Below are 20,337 nucleotides of genomic sequence, written 5' to 3' on the forward strand. Positions count from 1 at the left end.
TATTTACCCTAGAGGACTCTGGCAAGGTCTCTTAGCAGACTCAGATGATCCCATTTCTATTGTCTTGCCCTCATCCGGCTATGGAGCACCTTGCACAACCCAAAGCCTTCATTTCTGGATGCAGTCGATGAGTGTCACTGAAACCGCTTAAACATAGTGGAGCGGAGAGCCATTGGCACCCTTTGAAGCCATGGTGTACTCTGTCACAAATCCAAAGAACATCCTGCCTGTGTTCATAAAGGAAGCACTCAAGAAGAGTAAGCAATGTCATGAAACCAAGAGGATACAAGGGATTTAATTATCTTCCCAGTGAACTGTGTAATCTTGCAGCTTCCTTCCAAATTTAACCAGTGACTCTTGAAATCAGAGTATTAAGTGACTAGTGTCAGTGCTGGGCTCCTGTGTGCCTTCATTGGTTTAACAGCAGGGAAGTTGGCTGTATTATGGTACTCTCGAATGCTGTTTACACAGTGTTTTATACTTGCAAAGGACTTTATGGAATGTCATGGCAGTCTTAGAGAAAGGTGGAGAAGTCCTGACAGAGGGGTGTAGGTGTATGTTTAGAACTGCATGACTACCTGTATAGTGTTTGTCTTTTGGATTATGAATATAGTAAGCATTTTCCATGTTTTGTAGATTCACATTTGGTCTTGTTTACCTTCACAACTTCAAAGTGAACCCGCTACGGGAGCACTATCTTCCATGCATAGGCAAACTTGTCCAAAGTCGCTCAGCATCCTCGATCCATGGAATTATAAAATGTGATGGTTATCCAGTTCAGCTCCCCACTGGCTATGTGAGTCCCTGACAGTGTGCTCCTTCAGCTTCACCTCAAAGCTTTCCTGCCATGAGGAAAGCTTTTAGACAGCATCAGTCTTTCTAAAAACAACTTTTTAAGTAGACCGAGGTCATTCTTCACCCACTAGCATTACAGGTGGAGACGATACTTGGCCCAGTCCCATTACCTGTTCCAATTAGCCAGGCTTAACTTCTGTGATCTAAGAAACTTTCTTTTCAACCAAATTGCTTTTTAAGTATAGCATTAGTTTAAATCCCCAATGCATAGGAGAAGCCGTAAAACTTTACCAGCCTCTGGTTCAGAAATTTCCTTTCCATGGACACTGGGGAGCTTCAGTGTACTAAAATGGGGGCCATCAAATAGCTTGATTACCATCCTCCGATATCTGTCAAGCCCCTGATATGCACAGAGCCTTGTGCAAAATACTGCAAGGGCCAAACAAAAATGACACATAAGGGCCAGGCACAGTGGCTCATGCCTGTAATCCCAGCACTTTGGGAGGCCGAGGTGGGTGGATCATGAGGTCAGGAGTTCAAGACCAGCCTGGCCAAGATGGTGAAACCCCATCTCTACTAAAAGTACAAAAATTAGCTGGGCGTGGTGGTGGGTGCCTGTAATCCCAGCTACTCAGGAGGCTGAGACAGAGAATTTCTTGAACCTGGGAGGCAGAGGTTGCAGTGAGCCAAGATAGCGCCACTGCACTCCAGCCTGGGCGGCAGAGTGAGATTCCGTCTCAAGAAAAAAAAAAAAAAAAAAAAGATACATAAGGATAATAGTTAATGGGGCAAGAGCGCTTGATGCCTGCCACACTCTTGTCAGTGGTTTTACGGGAATAAACGCATGTAATCCAAACAGTTACCTTCTGAGGTAGGTGCTATAAATATAAATGTTCCCATTTCACAAATGAAAAAAACAAAAGCAGAAGAAGATAACAAAGTGATCTAAGCTTATCTGCTGGAAAGGAGTATAAGATGATTTGCACCCAGGCGGTGTAGCTCCGGAGCCCGCACTTTCCACTACCACAGCACACTGCTCTACATGTGTGCTGTACATACTCTCCAGTTGCCAGTAACTTAGAGTCTAATGTTCACAGGGGGAAACAGTGGCCATACCGGGCTAAAATTAAAGTGTTCAACTTAAGTAACAGACTATAAACACGGCAGAAGTTCCGAAAGAGGGAGATGGCTTTTCTCCAGGGTGGACAGGAATGGTGTCAAAGAATAGAGGGTTATCTGTGCAAGGCTTTGATGGATGAGTGGCAATTCAGTATATAGTCAGGGGTACAGGATAGTCTAGGCCAAATGATGAGGTGTGTAAACAAGAGGACTGGAGATCTCAAGGTTTATGAGGTATACGAGTGTACCAGCAGGCTGAAGCCTGGGTTAATATGAGGGTACAGTGTGCAAAATGGCTGAGGTTGGGTAGTGAAGGGGTTGAGGCCACAGGGATGCAGTGGGCCCGTCCCCCATCTGTGCTTTCCAGAGAAGGAAATGCAAAAGCAGTTGTTCAGTGAGTTACCCAGGGCCAAACTGATAAGTTAACTTAGAGCCAGACCCAGAGAAGAAATTGGACAGCCTGACTTCTGCTATTGTATTCAATTCCGGCAACTTGAAATAATTTTCTTCACACTGTGCACCAGTCATGAAAATAGTTTAAAGTAAAAGTGAATTAATTGAACATTTAACAGTCTGCCAGCTGCATTTTTGTTATTTTTTAAACAAGTGCTACAGAAATTCTTCTATACAAGGTCAGTCATTAATCAAGAGAAGTTAATTGTGGGTAAACCGACCTAGAAAGCCACCTTGAGCAGTTCAGGTAGCACTCGCTGTAGCTGGATGGATCCACCAGGTGGCAGGCTTCACTAATCTCGCCTATCATTTTTCCAATCATTTACCATTTTTGTAACCATTAATGCTTCCAACCTAATTATTGTACTCTGCATCCTTTGTGTCTGTATTTCCCCTTAGAGAAGTTGTCTTTGGCATATGCCTGTAAGTTAAATGAATTTTCCTCTGGAACAGTCATGTGTGGAGACAAGAAACAGAACTGGGTTTGGTCTTCATAGGGGTAGGAGCATTTGTACTGGGTCTAGTGATGTGCTGTCATTTAGCAAGCCCTGGTCTTCACTGTTTTCTGATGATAAGTATGTTGAGGACTTATATGTGTCTCATACAATTTTATATGTTTATGGCTCCTTCATTATATCTTGACAGTCTTATACTTTAACCATGCCACATGTCAATCAAGTGCCTGTTTCCCTCACCGCCACTCATTAAGTACCAGCTATGCACTGTGCCAGGCTCAGGAGAGGTGGAGAGGACTGGGGGGCATTCCCTGCCCACAGGGAGCGGGTTTGGTATGAGGAGTGTTGGGGGTGAACAGCAAGAGAACCAGCGTGGGCTCTTCCACTGGACCCTCAGTGACCTTGGGAAACAAGAACCTCGTTGTCTCAGAATCCGTTTTCTTCACCTGTAAAGGAAGGATAACAAACTCTTCCAAGCCATGAGGGTGAAACAAACAGCCCTTACGACTTGTTTGTGGAAATAAATTTAGAGAATATATATGAAAATGGTTTAAAAATAAATATATGCTTTTAAAAAGTCAATCCTGAATTGTATTAGAAAAGAGCAGAACTGGATTCCAGCTCTAGTGGCACAGATGATAGAATAGCCCCAGTGATTATGGTTCTGCACGTCCACTCTCCGCGTATGGAAGAGGACTGAAGGAACATCAGTGACACAGGAACTCGCCATGCTTGTTGGCCCTTTCCTTCACCACAGGAAATACTAAAATTTCAGCATGGCCTCAATTTGTGAGGAGAAGACCCCACTCCGAAAAACCTTCAATGGTAGACCTCACATACTTACAAAATGATTTTTCTCATTAAAGAACAAATAGAATGCAATCTCTACTATCAGATAAAGGTTTATTTTTAATGTTTTGGGGCTTGCATAAGGAATGTTTATTATTTTGCAATAGAAAACAAAATAAACTTTTTTCTCTTGTTGAAGTTAAAGCCCCCTTTCCCTAAAATATTTCCTGCAAATATGACATTAGGTATGAAAGCATATTGTCTTAAACATACACAGAATTCTAAGTCAGCCATGTTTATGTGCTCCTGTAATCCCAGCTACTCAGAGGGTGAGGCAGGAGGATTGCTTGAGCCCAGGAGTTCGAGGCTGCGGTGAGCTGTGATCACACCACTGCACTCCAACCTGGGCAACAGAGCAAAACCCCATCTCAAAAAAAGTTTTTTTTAATTAAAAAAAATTAAAGAACTCTAAAACTAATAATAAAAAACTAAGACCTTCCAATATTAAACTGGATGTAAGACTGAATAAATCATTTCTTAAAGAAATACAAATAACCAGACAAAATAAGGGACAACATCAAACCATATAAGAATTTAAACATAGAAAATAATTGGCTGGGCACGGTAGCTCATGCCTGTAATCCCAGCACTTTGGGAGGCCAAGGCAAGCAGATCGCCTGAGGTCAGGACTTCAAGACCAGCCTGACTAATGTGGAGGAACCCCGTCTTTACTAAAAATACAAAATTAGCCAGGCCTGATTGCACATGCCTGTAATTCCAGCTACCTGGGAGGCTGAGGCAGGAGAATCACTTGAACCTGGGAGGCAGAGGTTGCAGTGAGCCGAGATCATGCCGTTGCACTCCAGCCTGGGCAACAAGAGTGAAACTGTGTCTCAAAAAACAACAAAAAAAGAGAACAATAGCAGTAAGGAAATATTACATAATTTTGATTAACCCATCTGATAGGATATATTGCTCAGCCAGTAAAAATCTGTTTTTAAAGATTATTTAATGATAAAGGGAAAATTTTTCCAAATTATATAATGTGCAATGAAAAAGCAACATAAAGCTGTAAATAAACTGAGATTTAAATTAGTTATAAAGCATGTGTGCGTATGTGCCTATTTAAACATGGGTGAGAAAAGACCAGCAGGAAATATACTGAAATATGACTAGTGGTTGGGTGGTAAGCTTCTCAATGTTTTTTTTATAGTTTCCTATTGTCTTCTTACCGTAGCGTGGATTACTTCCCAAATCAAGGGGGAAGTTAGATGCTACCTTTAAGACAGTCATTCCCTGTCTTTTCAGTCCTCTGCTGCCACCATGTCTAACTCCCCCTAACTCCACTCCACTTGGTACCATGTTGAGCTGAGCTCTAGGTATCTTCCAGGCATGGGCCTTTGAAAAGATCCTTTTCCTTGTATCTCTTGTACTGTCATGGTAATTGGGGCCATCTGTGACCTTGAAAGGACAGGTTTCTCCCCTGGTTATTATGAAATTCAGGAAGGGTAATTGATGCCAGGGACTACCCACCTGCCCTGGGCCCCCCTCGGCCTGACTGCTCACTCCACGCTCAGTTCCATCCCTAGAGGCTGCCCAGCAAGCCCCTTCCCAGGATTGAGAGAAAGGGCACCGAAACTCACCAGAAATTACCTTACCCTGTATGACCTGGTTAAAAAGAGGTTTCCTACTGGCTGGCATAAATGTTCCAGCTCTGCAAACTGACAGGTTTTATGGTGATAGAAAAGGAGCCTTTTAAAATAATTAAAAATAAAAGTCTCATTCAGTTTTGTTACTCTACAATTTTTAGGCTAAAGGAAAAACACAAAAAGGAGAAAAAAGAAAAATCAACCAAGAGCAGCCAGCCACTGGGCACATTAGTATTTAATACCTGTGGAAGAAGTGGTTATCTTATTTATAGTGTTCTTTCCTTGTGTTGCACTGGGTGCAAAAGGCTTTACAGACTTGCTCTCACGTGATCCTCAAATTAGCCCCAGGAGATAGGTAGGATTATATTGTTAATTGGTACAGGAAGTTGAGGTGTAGGGAGGGTAGCAGCCTGGTAAGGGCACAGAGCTTAGATTTGAACTCAGATCTGTGGACTCCAGAGCTCACCCTCTTAAAGAAACTTCATATTTTGCCTTCCATCCAGTTTGTATTCTGGCAGGACTTCTTTGATTGAAGGGTTATTTAGAAACAGAAGGCCTTTTATATGTATGTTCCTTTCTATTTGTATTTGTCTATGAATCTCTCATCTCTGTTCTGATCTTGCTTCATCACAGCATTTCCCTTTAATACCACCTCATCTTTTCTATAGAGTGGGAATAAGGTATCAATCACTACTACCCCATTTGAAAACACATCAATTAAAACTGGACCAGCCAGGAGAAACAGCTATAAGAGCCGGATGGTGAGGCGGAGCAAGAAATCCAAGAAGAAAGAAAGTCTCGAAAGGTTAGTAAAACCAGTATTCTTTGTAAGTTTGGTGTATACCTATGTTGGGGAAAAGTTACCCCTTAATTAAATGCTTACATATGAAGAAGATCTATTTTTCTGTGAGAAATTTTATGTTATGGTTCATATATATATATATATATATATATATATATATATACACTGAAGTCCATATTCATAATAGCATTAATTTCCATAGTAAAAGGATTTACATATTTACATTGTAGAAGGATTCAGATTGTTTTTTATCATGTATGAATGTCAGGAAAAGCCCTTTACTGTGTTTTAAGCCTCTTCACTTGATTTCAGTTGAGTTGGATTGAGGAACTGGATCTTCAGGCGGTTTTTAACATTAAATCTACATTTAAAATGTCCTTTACATTATCAAAAAACAAACAGTTGCTATTTTTAAAATGCCAGATATTCTAAAATTACCGTATCTTTAAAGGTTCCGAGTAAGCCTAGAAATAAAAGGGCTTTGTTTTACTCACTGAAAAACAAACTAGCTTATATACTTCTGTAGCCTGGGAAGCACTGATCAGTATCTTTTTGTGCTGCTTGCAGACACTAGCAAGATGTCTGTGTTTCTGGCAGGGCTGTTTCTTGCCAGGCAGCTCTCTGGGTGTGCCTCCTTTGCAATGCCACAGCCTTTCTTTACCCAATTGGACCTGATGAGTCACATCATATTAAAAGGATTTTTGATGATCGAAATGTAGAAAAACAAGCAAACGAAAAACCATGTATTAACTCTGGGGGGAAAAATAAAGTTATACAAGAAAGGAACAGAATTATGTTTCATATGGCCCAGCTGTGAACAATATTTATAATATAAAATAAAATGCCGGCCGTTTTTCTAACCAAACATTTTGCTTTTGCTATATTGGGAAGAATAGAAAAGGGGAAATATATTTGGTTGCAAGGTAGAAGGGGGTTGTATAAGTGCTTAATTATCATCTTTCATAGTAGAAAATCAACAGGTAATTTCTAAAACTGAAAAACTAAAAAATAGCAGTGTACAAACATTTAGCAATATGTAGACGAATGGGAGAGGAAACAGGTAAAAGAATACAAAGCGACTTCTTTGGGGAGTAGAGAAAAATTTGAGTAGAGGAGTTGCTGTTTTTCATTGTACGTTTGTAGAACTATTTGACTTTTTCACCCAAGTACATTTATTACTCTGATTAAAATTATACACACACAAGTTCTTCTCTTCTTTATTATTATGCTTTACATTTTGGCTGTGCTGTAAATCATTTAGAACAAATTGTTTCAAGGGCTAGCAACCAGAAACTTTCTGTTTTAAGCTTATGTGGAGTGGGTTAGATCTTACCATATATAGGCTTATATGGTAAAAGAACTTTGCCCAGCCCGATGCCCTGCTAAGGTGTCAGAAGCTGTGCTTTTGCCTTAAGATGTGCTCGTTGAGTACCAAATCCACATTTGCTTCTGCTGCAGTACAGTGTCTGCTGCCCTGCTGATACGATGCGCTTCAGCGTCACCTTTCTCGGTTTTTCTGTCGTTGTACAGCCTGCATTGTTGTTAGGAATATTCAAGAGCCCACAATGGAATAAGCACAGCAAATAGCCCTTCATTGGCCTCTGCCCAGCCTGTCACCATCAAAGAATTTGATTTCCAATACAATGGTTTTGCTTCCAGAGGTTTACTTTGTATTATCTCTGTACTCAGAAGCTTTCAAGCAAATAACATCCTCCTCATATACCTAACAAGTAAATGAATGTATTTTTAATACATTTTGTATTTTTCCTATTTTCCCAACTCTTGGGAGTTGAGAGAGTCTCCATTGTCTACTATCAAATACTCTTCCCTTTACATGTCATAAGAAAGTTTCTAATAGGAAAGTGGTGTTCTTCTCTTTAATAGGATCTGCTATTGTATCCCTGTCCCTCACACGGAGTTATTGAACTGAGCACACTGGTATTTTGGGGAGGTAGCAGTAGTTCTGAAAGAAGACTGAACAATTTTTTCCTGTTTTTGCTGTAGGAGGAGATCTCTTTTCAAAAAGCTAGCCAAGCAGCCTTCTCCTTTACTCCACACCAGCCGAAGTTTCTCCTGCTTGAACAGATCCCTGTCGTCGGGTGAGAGCCTCCCAGGTTCCCCCACTCATAGCTTGTCTCCCCGGTCTCCAACACCAAGCTGCCGCTCCACCCCTGACTTCCCATCTGGTGAGTGAGTCTCCTGGTCTGAACAGCAGAGGGGAGGGGAGGTAAAGTCATGTAAGGTCCCCAAAAACCATGAAGCTTGTTCCAGCTGAAAGAAAGCAGGTTGAAGATGTAAATTATAAAGACAGATTTATAGAGGTCATAAGATGTGGCTATTCTGACCAATCAAATAAGTCAAGAAGTATGGGGCTAAACCTTGGTCTGGAGGTTTATCTGAAAAGTGTTTATTCCACTAGTTAAATGCTGAGACAATGTGCTGACCTTACCTGGCCTTACCTAAGACAGTCTGGGCTACAACTGTGAAAAAAAAGGGGAAAATGACCATGGATGCTCACAGCCTTCTGTTTTCCATCCACAGGTACTAATTCCTCCCAGAGCAGCTCCCCTAGTTCTAGTGCCCCCAATTCCCCGGCAGGGTCCGGGCACATCCGGCCCAGCACTCTCCATGGTCTTGCACCCAAACTCGGCGGACAGCGGTACCGGTCCGGAAGGCGAAAGTCGGCCGGCAACATCCCACTGTCCCCGCTGGCCCGGACGCCCTCTCCAACTCCGCAACCCACCTCCCCGCAGCGGTCACCATCCCCTCTTCTGGGGCACTCACTGGGCAATTCCAAGATCGCGCAAGCCTTTCCCAGCAAGATGCACTCCCCGCCCACCATCGTCAGACACATCGTGAGGCCCAAGAGTGCGGAACCCCCCAGGTCCCCGCTGCTCAAGCGCGTGCAGTCCGAGGAGAAGCTGTCGCCCTCTTACGGCAGTGACAAGAAGCACCTGTGCTCCCGCAAGCACAGCCTGGAGGTGACCCAAGAGGAGGTGCAGCGGGAGCAGTCCCAGCGGGAGGCGCCGCTGCAGAGCCTGGACGAGAACGTGTGCGACGTGCCGCCGCTCAGCCGTGCCCGGCCCGTGGAGCAAGGCTGCCTGAAACGACCCGTCTCCCGGAAGCTGGGCCGCCAGGAGTCTGTGGACGACCTGGACCGCGACAAGCTGAAGGCCAAGGTGGTGGTGAAGAAGCCAGACGGCTTCCCAGAGAAACCGGAATCCCACCAGAAATCCCATGGACCCGGGTGTGATTTGGAAAACTTTGCTCTGTTTAAGTTGGAAGAGAGAGAGAAGAAAATCTATCCGAAGGCTGTGGAAAGGTCAAGTCCTTTTGAAAACAAAGGTTCTATGCAGGAGGCACCACCGCTGGGCAGCCTGCTGAAGGACGCTCTTCACAAGCAGGCCAGCGCGCGCGCCAGCGAGGGTGCGACGTCGGACGGCCCGGTGCCTGCGGAGCACGGCCAGGGTGGCGGGGACTTCAGACGGGCCCCCACTCCTGGCACCCTCCAGGATGGTCTCTGCCACTCCCTGGACAGGGGCATCTCTGGGAAGGGGGAAGGCACGGAGAAGGCCTCCCAGGCCAAGGAGCTTCTCCGATGTGAGAAGTTAGACAGCAAGCTGGCCAACATCGATTACCTCCGAAAGAAAATGTCACTTGAGGACAAAGATGACAACCTCTGCCCTGTGCTGAAGCCCAAGATGACAGCTAGCGCCCACGAATGCCTGCCAGGGAACCCAGTCCGACCCATGGGTGGGCAGCAGGAGCCCCCGCCAGCTTCTGAAAGCCGAGCTTTTGTCAGCAGCACCCATGCAGCTCAGATGAGCGCCGTCTCTTTTGTTCCCCTCAAGGCCTTAACAGGCCGGGTGGACAGTGGAACGGAGAAGCCTGGCTTGGTTGCTCCTGAGTCCCCTGTTAGGAAGAGCCCCTCCGAGTATAAGCTGGAAGGTAGGTCTGTCTCATGCCTGAAGCCGATTGAGGGCACTCTGGACATTGCTCTCCTGTCCGGACCTCAGGCCTCCAAGACAGAACTGCCTTCCCCGGAGTCTGCACAGAGCCCCAGCCCAAGTGGTGACGTGAGGCCCTCTGTGCCACCAGCTCTCCCAAGCAGCAGTGGGAAAAAGAGTGATACCACCAGTGCAAGAGAGCTTTCTCCTTCCAGCTTAAAGATGAATAAATCCTACCTGCTTGAGCCTCGGTTCCTGCCCCCCAGCCGGGGTCTCCAGAATTCATCAGCAGTTTCCCTGCCTGACCCAGAGTTAAAGAGGGACAGGAAAGGTCCCCATCCTACTGCCAGGAGCCCCGCAACAGTCATGGAAAGCAATCCCCAACAGAGAGAGGGCAGCTTCCCTAAATACCAAGACCACACCACCGACCCCAAGATTCTGACCTGCCTGGGGCAGAATCTCCACAGTGCTGACCTGGCCAGGCCACGCTGCCCACTCCCACGTGAAGCTTCCACCTCAAGGGAGAAGCCAGGCCTGAGGGAATCATCTGAAAGAGGCCCTCCCACAGCCAGAAGCGAACGCTCTGCTGCGAGGGCTGACACACGCAGAGAGCCCTCCATGGAACTGTGCTTTCCAGAAACTGCGAAAACCAGCGACAACTCCAAAAATCTCCTCTCTGTGGGAAGGACCCACCCAGATTTCTATACACAGGCCCAGGCTGTGGAGAAAGCATGGGCACCGAGCGGGAAAACGAACCACAAAGATGGCCCAGATGAGGCGAGGCCCCTGCCCAGAGACAACTCCTTTCTGCACTCAGCTGGAATTCCCTGTGAGAAGGAGCTGGGCACGGTGAAGCATGGCGTGGAACCCAAGCCCGAAGCCCTTCCTGCCAGGCGGTCTCTGCAGCCACCTGGAATTGAGAGTGAGAAGAGTGAAAAGCTCTCAAGTTTCCCATCTTTGCAGAAAGATGGTGCCAAGGAACCTGAAAGGAAGGAGCAGCCTCTACAAAGGCATCCCAGCAGCATCCCTCTGCCCCCTCTGACTGCCAAAGACCTGCCCAGCCCAGCTGCCAGGCAGCATTGCAGTTCCCCAAGCCACACTTCTGGCAGAGAGCCAGGGGCCAAGCCCAGCACTGCAGAGCCCAGCCCGAGCCCCCAGGACCCTCCCAAGCCTGTTGCTGCGCACAGTGAAAGTAGCAGCCACAAGCCCCGGCCTGGCCCTGACCTGGGCCCTCCAAAGTCTAAGCACCCCGACCGGTCCCTCTCCTCTCAGAAACCAAGTGTCGGGGCCACAAAGGCCAAAGAGCCTGCCACTCAGTCCCTCGGTGGCTCTAGCAGAGAGGGGAAGGGCCACAGTAAGAGTGGGCCCGATGTGTTTCCTGCTACCCCAGGCTCCCAGAACAAAGCCAGCGATGGGATTGGCCAGGGAGAAAGTGGGCCCTCTGTCCCACTGCACACTGACAGGGGTCCTCTAGATTCCAAGCCACAACCCACCAGTGGTGGGCGGCCCCTGGAGGTGCTGGAGAAGCCTGTGCATTTGCCAAGGCCGGGACACCCAGGGCCTGGTGAGCCAGCGGACCAGAAACTGTCCACTGTTGGTGAAAAGCAAACCCTGTCTCCAAAGCACCCCAAACCATCCACTGTGAAAGATTGCCCCACCCTGTGCAAACAGACAGACAACAGACAGACAGACAAAAGCCCGAGTCAGCCGGCCGCCAACACCGACAGAAGGGCGGAAGGGAAGAAATGCACTGAAGCACTTTATGCTCCAGCAGAGGGCGACAAGCTCGAGGCCGGCCTTTTCTTTGCGCACAGCGAGGCCCGGTTGAAAGGCGCGGATCGGCCAGCCGCGGGGGTGGGGAAGGGCTTCCCCGAGGCCAGAGGGAAAGGGCCCGGTCCCCAGAAGCCACCGACGGAGGCAGACAAGCCCAATGGCATGAAACGGTCCCCCTCAGCCACCGGGCAGAGTTCTTTCCGATCCGCGGCCCTCCCGGAAAAGTCTCTGAGCTGCTCCTCCAGCTTCTCTGAAACCAGGGCCGGAGTTAGAGAGGCCTCTGCAGCCAGCAGCGACACCTCTTCTGCCAAGGCCGCCGGGGGCGTGCTGGAGCCTCCAGCCCCCAGCAACAGGGACCATAGGAAGGCTCAGCCTGCTGGGGAGGGCCGAACCCACATGACAAAGAGTGACTCCCTGCCCTCCTTCCGGGTGTCCACCCTGCCTCTGGAGTCACACCACCCCGACCCAAACACCATGGGCGGAGCCAGCCACCGGGACAGGGCTCTCTCGGCGACTGCCACCGTAGGGGAAACCAAAGGGAAGGACCCTGCCCTAGCCCAGCCTCCCCCAGCTAGGAAACAGAACGTGGGCAGAGACGTGACCAAGCCATCCCCAGCCCCAAACACTGACCGCCCCATCTCCCTTTCTAATGAGAAGGACTTTGTGGTACGGCAGAGACGGGGGAAAGAGAGTTCGCGTAGCAGTCCTCACAAAAAGGCCTTGTAACGGGGAGAGCCCCGGGGCAGGACTGTGGAGACCCGTCCTGAACGGGCGACTGTGTCTTGACTACCTTTCAAAACCAGCACTGTGTGGGAATGCCCGCCAGGCAGAGCTTGAAGCCTCATTGAGACAGGAGAGAGAAAGACGAAGAGGGGACCTTCTTCCAGATGCCTTCCCAGTTGTAACCGGTAAAACTGTTACCAGATAGTGTTTGTACCAAAAAAACAAAAATTACCTTTACAGTCGAGGGTTGTTGAGGAAAACGATTTTCTCTGTAAATATATAGCATCGTGTTTGGTTTGGGATGTAGAGTCTATACCTGGCTGCTGATTGCGTCGTTTACTACAGCTTTTTTTAAATAAGATTTTTGCTTTACCATTTATCATAATGTAGTAATGAAGCGAAGTGGTCAAAATTGGGTGTGTGTGAACAGGGATACACCCATATTCGTGTATATACACATCCACCTACATGTTTTGGTCTGTGGTTTAAGAGACTATTTCAAGGTTCCATTTTTATAAGCTAAAACATTCTAAGTAAAGATGGGAGAAAGCCCTAAACACAGTAGATTGTGAGTTTTTATGTGCATTTTAACCAGAGTTTCTGATAGTACTGTATCTGGCTACCTATATTTCCAGATCTAAAGCAAGAACTACTCTAAGTACTGCATTTGGAATCCTCCTCCATTAGGAATGGCCAGGACAAGTGGAGCTAGCCATTTTCATTACACGGCCATCCCAATGGACACCGGATCCCTGGTCCAACTGTCTAAAAGGCCAGTTGTTCCTTTCTGTGGATGGGAATGTCTGGCCTTCACCTGAGGTGGAGCGGGGACTATAAACACACATCAGCTTTCTTTTCCTTCTTTTCAAACTCTTAAACTCAGGCCTTTATGCTGTGAGTGACTAGTCCAAGAAGCACACATTTTGTAGTAGTCCTGCACCAGCCCTGCTCTTTAATAAAAAGGAAAATTACTGGCTGCACCCAAATCTTCTAGTACTTGAGTAATAAGCATCAGGCATTGGAAGAGGTTTTAAATTTGCTTTTTTGAGGAAAAGAACTGGGGGTGGATTTTGGCATCGTAGCATATGGATTAAGGAATAATCAGGACATCAGATACATTTTAATACATAGCTGGGGCCTTATGTTGTAGACGAAGCTTGCTGTTTTTAGCAAGTTCCTGGGTTTCACATTCATTTCTGATGCATCTAGTAGCTCCACACATTTCATAACCTGATCTCTTTATTTGTATGCAAAAAATACTGTCTTAATAACAGCAGCATTTTTGTAACAAAGAGACTCGCTGGAGCTATTTGGTGCTTGAATGTGACCATCCTTTTTACTTTTGCTAAGCCTTATTTAAATTTTGTATACCGTGGAATATGTAGAATTTGTCAAATCATTTTAGTGCTGAAGGTTTTTGATTTTTTGTTTTTGTTTTTGTTGTTGCAGTTTCTTTGGTGGCTTGTTTTGTATTGTAAGATGGCACTTGCTGATATAAGTACTAAGGCACTAAGAGAAAATACAGATAAGTATTTATAAGATGCTTGGGAACCATAGCAGAATTTTTTGTTTGGTTTTGTAAGAGAAAAAAATTACCAATAAATAACTAATCTAGCACCCAAAATCTCTTGGGGATGTCTTAGTATCTTCAGGCTATAAAATTGTTCATCTAAGCATAGCATCATCTTACGGCCTTATGGATTGTAAATCTTCTAGTGAGGCGGTGAACTCCACTCTGAAAACAAAGGCATAACTTAACCGACTGCTCGGTTGTCCTTCGTTGTAAAATGAATTGGCATTGGGAAAAAGGAAAAAAACAAACAAAAAAAGAAAAAGTCTCCTGCTTGCCCCTAATTTTTTTTCCATATGTTTTAGCCATTCCCCATAACTACATTGTGAAGCTGTAAAAAAATATATATATACTTTACAAGACTTTAAGTGGATTTCAAAACTGGTCTCAACGTTTATAATACATATCTGTGTTTGGCAGTTGTCATAACCCAGTCCTACATTCAGCCATCGGGACAGGTCTATCGGGGAGGTAGTTCATGATTTACAAGCCTTTGCTTTTTAACTGTCCAATTTCCTTTAAAGCACAACTAGCTATTTGTTTACAAATGATATTTTTATGTCTATTTTGTATAGTGTATCATTTTTGCCAAATACCTTTTTCATTATGAATGAGTAAAGAGTACTTAAGGTTGCATTCGTGTATTACATGTTTGTTGTTGTAAACGTCTCCAATCAGCTGGTAGAAATTCTCCTCATTGTGTTCTGTTTGGTCAGTCTCTGTGTGATTGTAGGATGTGCTCCTTGGTAGTACTCCCAGCTGTAGATTTACCAGCCTAAAAGTTTGTTAGGATCTGTGCAATAAAGTGTTTGCAGTCTTATTTTCTCTAAGAAATTCCTTATGGATGTCATAATTGTTGTATATTGAACAAAATATTTATACTTATGCAGTTGCATAACATTGAAATAAAAATTTAGCATGAAAAGATAATGACTAGTAAGTTTTTTCTAATATACTCCTATACATTCCACCTCCAAAAAATATTACTGATTATTACTCTGGTATTATGGAAAGGATAGGTTTTTGCAGATTACTTTTTGCTGAGTGGAACAGTTTGCCTTCTTTTTTTAAAAAAAATGTACACAAATATTCTTCAACATTAAGTCCTTTAGCTGGGCATAGTGGTGCTCACCTGTAGTCCTAGCTACTTGGGAGTCTTAAGGCAGGAAGATGGCTCAGCTGAGGAGTTGGAGACCAACCTGGGCAACATAGACCCTATCTCTACAAAAACTTGAAAAATTAGCTGGGTGTGGTGGTGTATGCCTGTTGTCCCAGATACTCAGGAGGCTGAGGTAGGAGAATTACTTGAACCCGTAAGTTCAAGGCTGCAGTGAACAAGCTATAATTGTGCCCTTGCATTCCAGCCTGGGCAACAGAGTGAGACCCTATCTCCAAAAAAAAAAAAAAAAGATTAAGTCCTCCTTTAACTTCTTCCTATTTTTTTCTACCAACCTTTTCCCTTGCCTGCAGAACTTACCAACTTCTACACTCACACTCACCATCTTCCCACACTCAGGGGGTCTTGATTCTCCTTTCTCTGTGACACCACCACCACCTCCTCTCATTCTCTCACGAACTTGCTCCATCAATTACCGTAGTCTGCCTCAGCATTCTCTTTTTCCTCCCCACCTGTCTCTTTCCTTTCAGAAAACTCTCTCTTTACCTGGCCTTTTCCCTCTGTCCCTTCTCAGGTGATGTCCTACAAGAGGAGTCTGCACTTAGTGTTTTTGGGTCTTCACCCCTTTGAAACCTGGCTGTGTCACCCATGCCATCAACATTGTTCTGGCAGAGGTCACCAGTGACACAGCTGACTCTAAAGCCCTCTTGTGAAGACATCACTTCAGTAGACCGTCTTGAGAACCGGTCTGTCCCTGATAGCCCTCTCTCCTAGTTGTCTTCAACCTGTTCTTTTTCTCTCTTTAGAGAATTTCTTCCTTGTGCTCTTGTCCCTTTAAATACTGGTGTTCCCTGGGTTCATCCTTGGTCCCTGAGCATTTCAACTTGGCTCAGGCACCTCACACTCAAAATGTCCAAAAATGTGCTTATCTTGGTGCCCCTTCTCTCAAAGCTCACTGTATTCCCCATCTTTTCTCCAAGTCAGATCCTAGATTTCTGCCTAAACTCTTCTTTCTTGCCTTACATCTTAAAAAAAAAAGCTTCATTGATTTCACAACATACTCTTCTGTGCAATCCATGTCCCATCACTATTGTGCTACTGGCAGCCTTAGTTTGGTCGCTATCATAGTCTCTCTCCAGATGACCTCAACAGCCTCCTAACTGGTTTGCTTGCCTTCGCTCTTACCCCTTCTAGTCTGTTCTTCACAACGTCCCTAGAGCGATGTTGCTCAAGTGTAAGCAAACCGTGTTACTATCCTGCTTGAAACCTTTAGGTAGCACCCATATTCTTTGGGTAAAGGCCAGTTCCTTAAATGTATCCTTACCCTAGATCACTCCAGCTCAGCATGTGTGCTGGACTCAGACATCTGGAGGAAGCCTCTTGGAAAGGCCTGGACTGACCTGTGGACCCTCTTTGCTTCACTGTGTATCTGCCTCATGGCACTCTGCATTATTTTGGAGTTACCTTTCTACGTATCTATCTTCTTTGCTAGACTTCAAGCTCCCTGGTTCTCTGTCTTGTTTTTCACTTCTAGGACAAAGCACATCGGAGACATCAATAAATATTTGCTGATATGGTTAGGCTTTGTGTCTTCACCCAAATTTCATCTTAAATTGTAACCCCTATAATTCCCACGTGTCAAGGGAGAGACGAGGTGGAGTAACTGAATCATGGGGGCAGTTTCCCTCATGCTGTTCTCATGACAGTAAGTTCTCATGAGAACTGATGGTTTTGTAAGGAGCTCTTCCCCACCCTTCGCTCAGCACTTCTTCCTGCCGCCGTGTGAAGAAGGTGGCTTGCTTCCCCTTTGCCTTTTGCCATGATTGTCAGTTTCCTGAGGCCTCCCCAGCCATGCCGAACTATGAGTCAATTAAACCTCTTTCCTTTATAAATTACCCAGTCTTGAGCAGTTCTTTATAGCAGTGTGAGAACGGACTAATACATTTGCTGAACCGAATTGAACAAGAAAGGAAGTATTTAGTAGTCGTTACTGTACGTAGCACATTTACTAGAAGCCAAGTAACGCACTAAATACTTTATTTCCATCTTCTCATTTAATCTCCATGCCATTTGAACTATACATTGCTTCATTTTATAAATTAGGAAGCCAAAGCTCGGAAAGAGGTTAAGTGACTAACCCTCATGATTGGCAGGACTGAGGCTTTGAACTCAAGCAATCTGACTGGACAGCGCATACATTTAACCTCTACCATTAGATGAGACCTGCCTCCTCCCACACACCATTCTACTACAATATAAATTGCAAGATGAAACGGGACAGAATCATGACCGTGTTTTTCACGCCTGCAAGATATGGTTTTCCCTGCTTAGAGGAACCCACTCTGCTAAGGTTCACAGTTTTTAAAAGTAAGCATGGAAATGGTCATTTTAATGGGACTTGGTATCACGCTATGCAGAAAAGTCGGTCTTCACCATAAAGGAAAAAACCCACAAAGGATATTAAGTACACACATCACAGAGCCAATAATGGCCATAGCAAGAGCTATTAAGTGAACAAGCAGTTTAGGGCGAATACATAAAAGAAACTTTAAATGAAAAGCAAGAGATTGAAGTTTTAAAGGTATTTACCTTGAGCTAGACCAGGTAAAACTAATGGGGGTCATTAAAGGGCAAACAATTAGACATGCTTTTGTGGGTCTGGCCAGTCTGGGGCACAATTTCTTGTACCGTATTTTCAGCATCCACGTAGTGTTATTTTATTTGGGATCTTAAAAAATTGAAATGTAGCTAAATATGTGTTTGGGTGTATAATATTTCCCTAATAAACTGAGGGCTACCTCTTTTAAGCCCAAGGCATTTTTTTAAAGGAGACATGGGTTGCCCATGCTGGCCTCAAACCCCTGGGCTCAAGGGATCCTCTCCGCTCAGCCTCTCGAGTACCTGGGACTACAAGGGTGCCCAGCTTTTCAAGGCATTATTTTTCCTTCTTTATAACAATGTAAGCACAATGTGATGCAGCCTACAAAAATTACAAGTTCTCCCTTTTGGAGGGGGGCATGATATGGGGACATGGGACAAGAACATCAAGAGGACCAGAGAATTCATGAACTAGAGATAGGAATTAAAGTAAGGAGAAATCACTTCTAAAAATAGTACTAACCCTCCCACAGGGGGCAATGGCAGCTTCCCTTGGCTGTTGAGCACTGAACTGCCAAGCATTTACAAGAAGAAAAGGGGTTGGCTTGAAGACTTCAGGTGAGGCAGCACATCTCAGCTCTAACATGCACATGATTCACGTGGGATCTTGCTAATTCTGGTTCAGAAGGCCTATGATAGCGCAGAAAATTCTAACAAGCTCTTCTCAGATGACTCAGATGCTGCCTGCCTGTTGACCACATGAATGCCCTGCCTGGTCACACCAGGGAGTTAGAATCTCTGAAGATTGGGCCTAGGCATCTGTAATTTAAAAATAATAAAATAACTTCCACAGGTGGTTCTAATGTGCATTCAAGATTGAAAAGCAAAAACAAATTTCCCAGCTGGAGGATGACACTTGAATCATTCTACCTCAACATGAAATCATCATGAACAGAGCTTGAAGACATTTCCCATATAACTGCTGGTCCAGTTGAGCCCTAAGGACACTTTCCACTCAAAGTGTGGTCCTCAGACCAGCAACATCTGCGTCACCTGGGAGGGTGTTGGGAATGCAGAATCTTAGTCCCCTGACCCCCTGCCTTCCCCATCCCTGGACCTGCTGATTTTCTGCATTTCCATGATAGCCAAGTAATTTGCTTGCCCTTCAAAATTTGAGAAACATTGTTATCACTACTCCCCAAACTTCCTAGAAGATGAGAATTACTTGGAATATTTGTTAAAAATACGAGTTTCTAGACCTCATCGCTGATCCACTCACTCAAAAATCTCTAGGACAAGGCCTGAGAAACTGGGTTTATAATCAGTGGACATGAGGGGCAGGTGATTCTTATCTGGGAGGCATGGGCAATAGTAATATAAGAATATATTTACCATCTCTGCTCAAATTTGTTTCCAGCTAAAGTCTACTACGATGATTATTAGTGTTTTTTAAGCCCTTGGGCATAGAAAACTCAAAAACCATTGAAACCATCAGGAAGACAGCAACCTAAACACTTCTTGTCCACCTACTGTATGTGTGTGTGTATACATATATACATACTCAGTACTAATCATGTGTGTATACACGCACACATATATGTGCTTAGTACTGAGCAAGATGCTTTTCATCTGCCCTCTGACTTGAACATCAACACAATTCTCAAACCTGGTGGTGCCATTCCCATTTTATAGATGAGAAATCAGGTCCAGCCAGGCTATGTCGTTTGCTTTAACATACACCCTGGAAAGAGAGCTTGGATTAGAATCTGAATTTTTCTGGTTCTGAAGCTCTTGACCTTTCTCAGTGTTACCAGGTGTCATGAAATTGAATTCAGATTCAGGCCCCTCTATGAATAATCTAAGCTATCTTATTTCCTCTTTGCATGTAGAAAAATCATATGGTGCTAAATTATGAATTTGATGATTGGTGGGAAACCGTAAGTGAAGGAAGCTAATCGTTCTCTGTAATAGGGCTTCTTTATCAGTTCTAATTAATCAGTAGACAATTTCTCATCTAGCATTTTCAGTTCACAACGCAAATGTAACATGAAAACGTGTAGCTATAGTAACTACAGAAATTTGCTTCCTTCATTCTAGGCCAGGCATTAAGAAAATCTATGGTAGGGCAGTTCTCTAAATTTCATTTCCCTCCTGCCAGGATGTTTTTTTTCCTCAAAGCAATCATTTTGTGTTATTCCTCTCTTTCTCTACCCCCTACATGTCTCATATATCTAGAAAATTTGGAAATGACCAAGGCTTTGCCAAACCTTGGTTTGATTATGTTTTGTATGCTGAAAGCCAATCAGCCTGACCCATGATCAAGTTCTCTGGCAGTTGAGACACCTCAGACCCTTAACTGGAGTCATTAGCACTATTCCTTATAGGAAAACACTCAGCAACATCTCGCTGATTTCTGAGACCCAGCATTTCAAAAGACAAGATCACTATCTCTTACAACACCACTGGCTGATGTTGGGGCTGTCAATACCAATACTTGTATGCAGGCAAGCACTTGAAAAAGGGGATGGGTCCCAAGACTGAAGTTCT

At 44.8% G+C, this 20,337-nt stretch overlaps 1 protein-coding gene across 3 annotated transcripts in view; it reads left to right on the forward strand.

Moving 5' to 3' along the window:
• The window catches only part of MAST4 (microtubule associated serine/threonine kinase family member 4), a 577,822-nt gene extending 562,820 nt beyond the window's left edge, over positions 1–15,002 (forward strand). For 2 of the 3 annotated variants that reach the window (XM_030799247.1, XM_030799246.1), the window contains 3 exons: positions 5,929–6,065; positions 8,067–8,248; positions 8,604–12,727. In XM_030799247.1, the coding sequence (XP_030655107.1) occupies positions 5,929–6,065; positions 8,067–8,248; positions 8,604–12,508 (4,224 nt within the window). In that variant the 3' untranslated portion in view covers positions 12,509–12,727. Of the gene's footprint in view, positions 1–5,928; positions 6,066–8,066; positions 8,249–8,603 lie in introns of all 3 variants that reach the window. The other variant, XM_030799245.1, reaches the window with a different exon arrangement.
• The last annotated feature ends 5,335 nt before the right edge of the window (positions 15,003–20,337 follow it).

This window comes from Nomascus leucogenys, chromosome 18 (genome assembly GCF_006542625.1).
Source record: "Nomascus leucogenys isolate Asia chromosome 18, Asia_NLE_v1, whole genome shotgun sequence".
NCBI lineage: Eukaryota > Metazoa > Chordata > Mammalia > Primates > Hylobatidae > Nomascus > Nomascus leucogenys.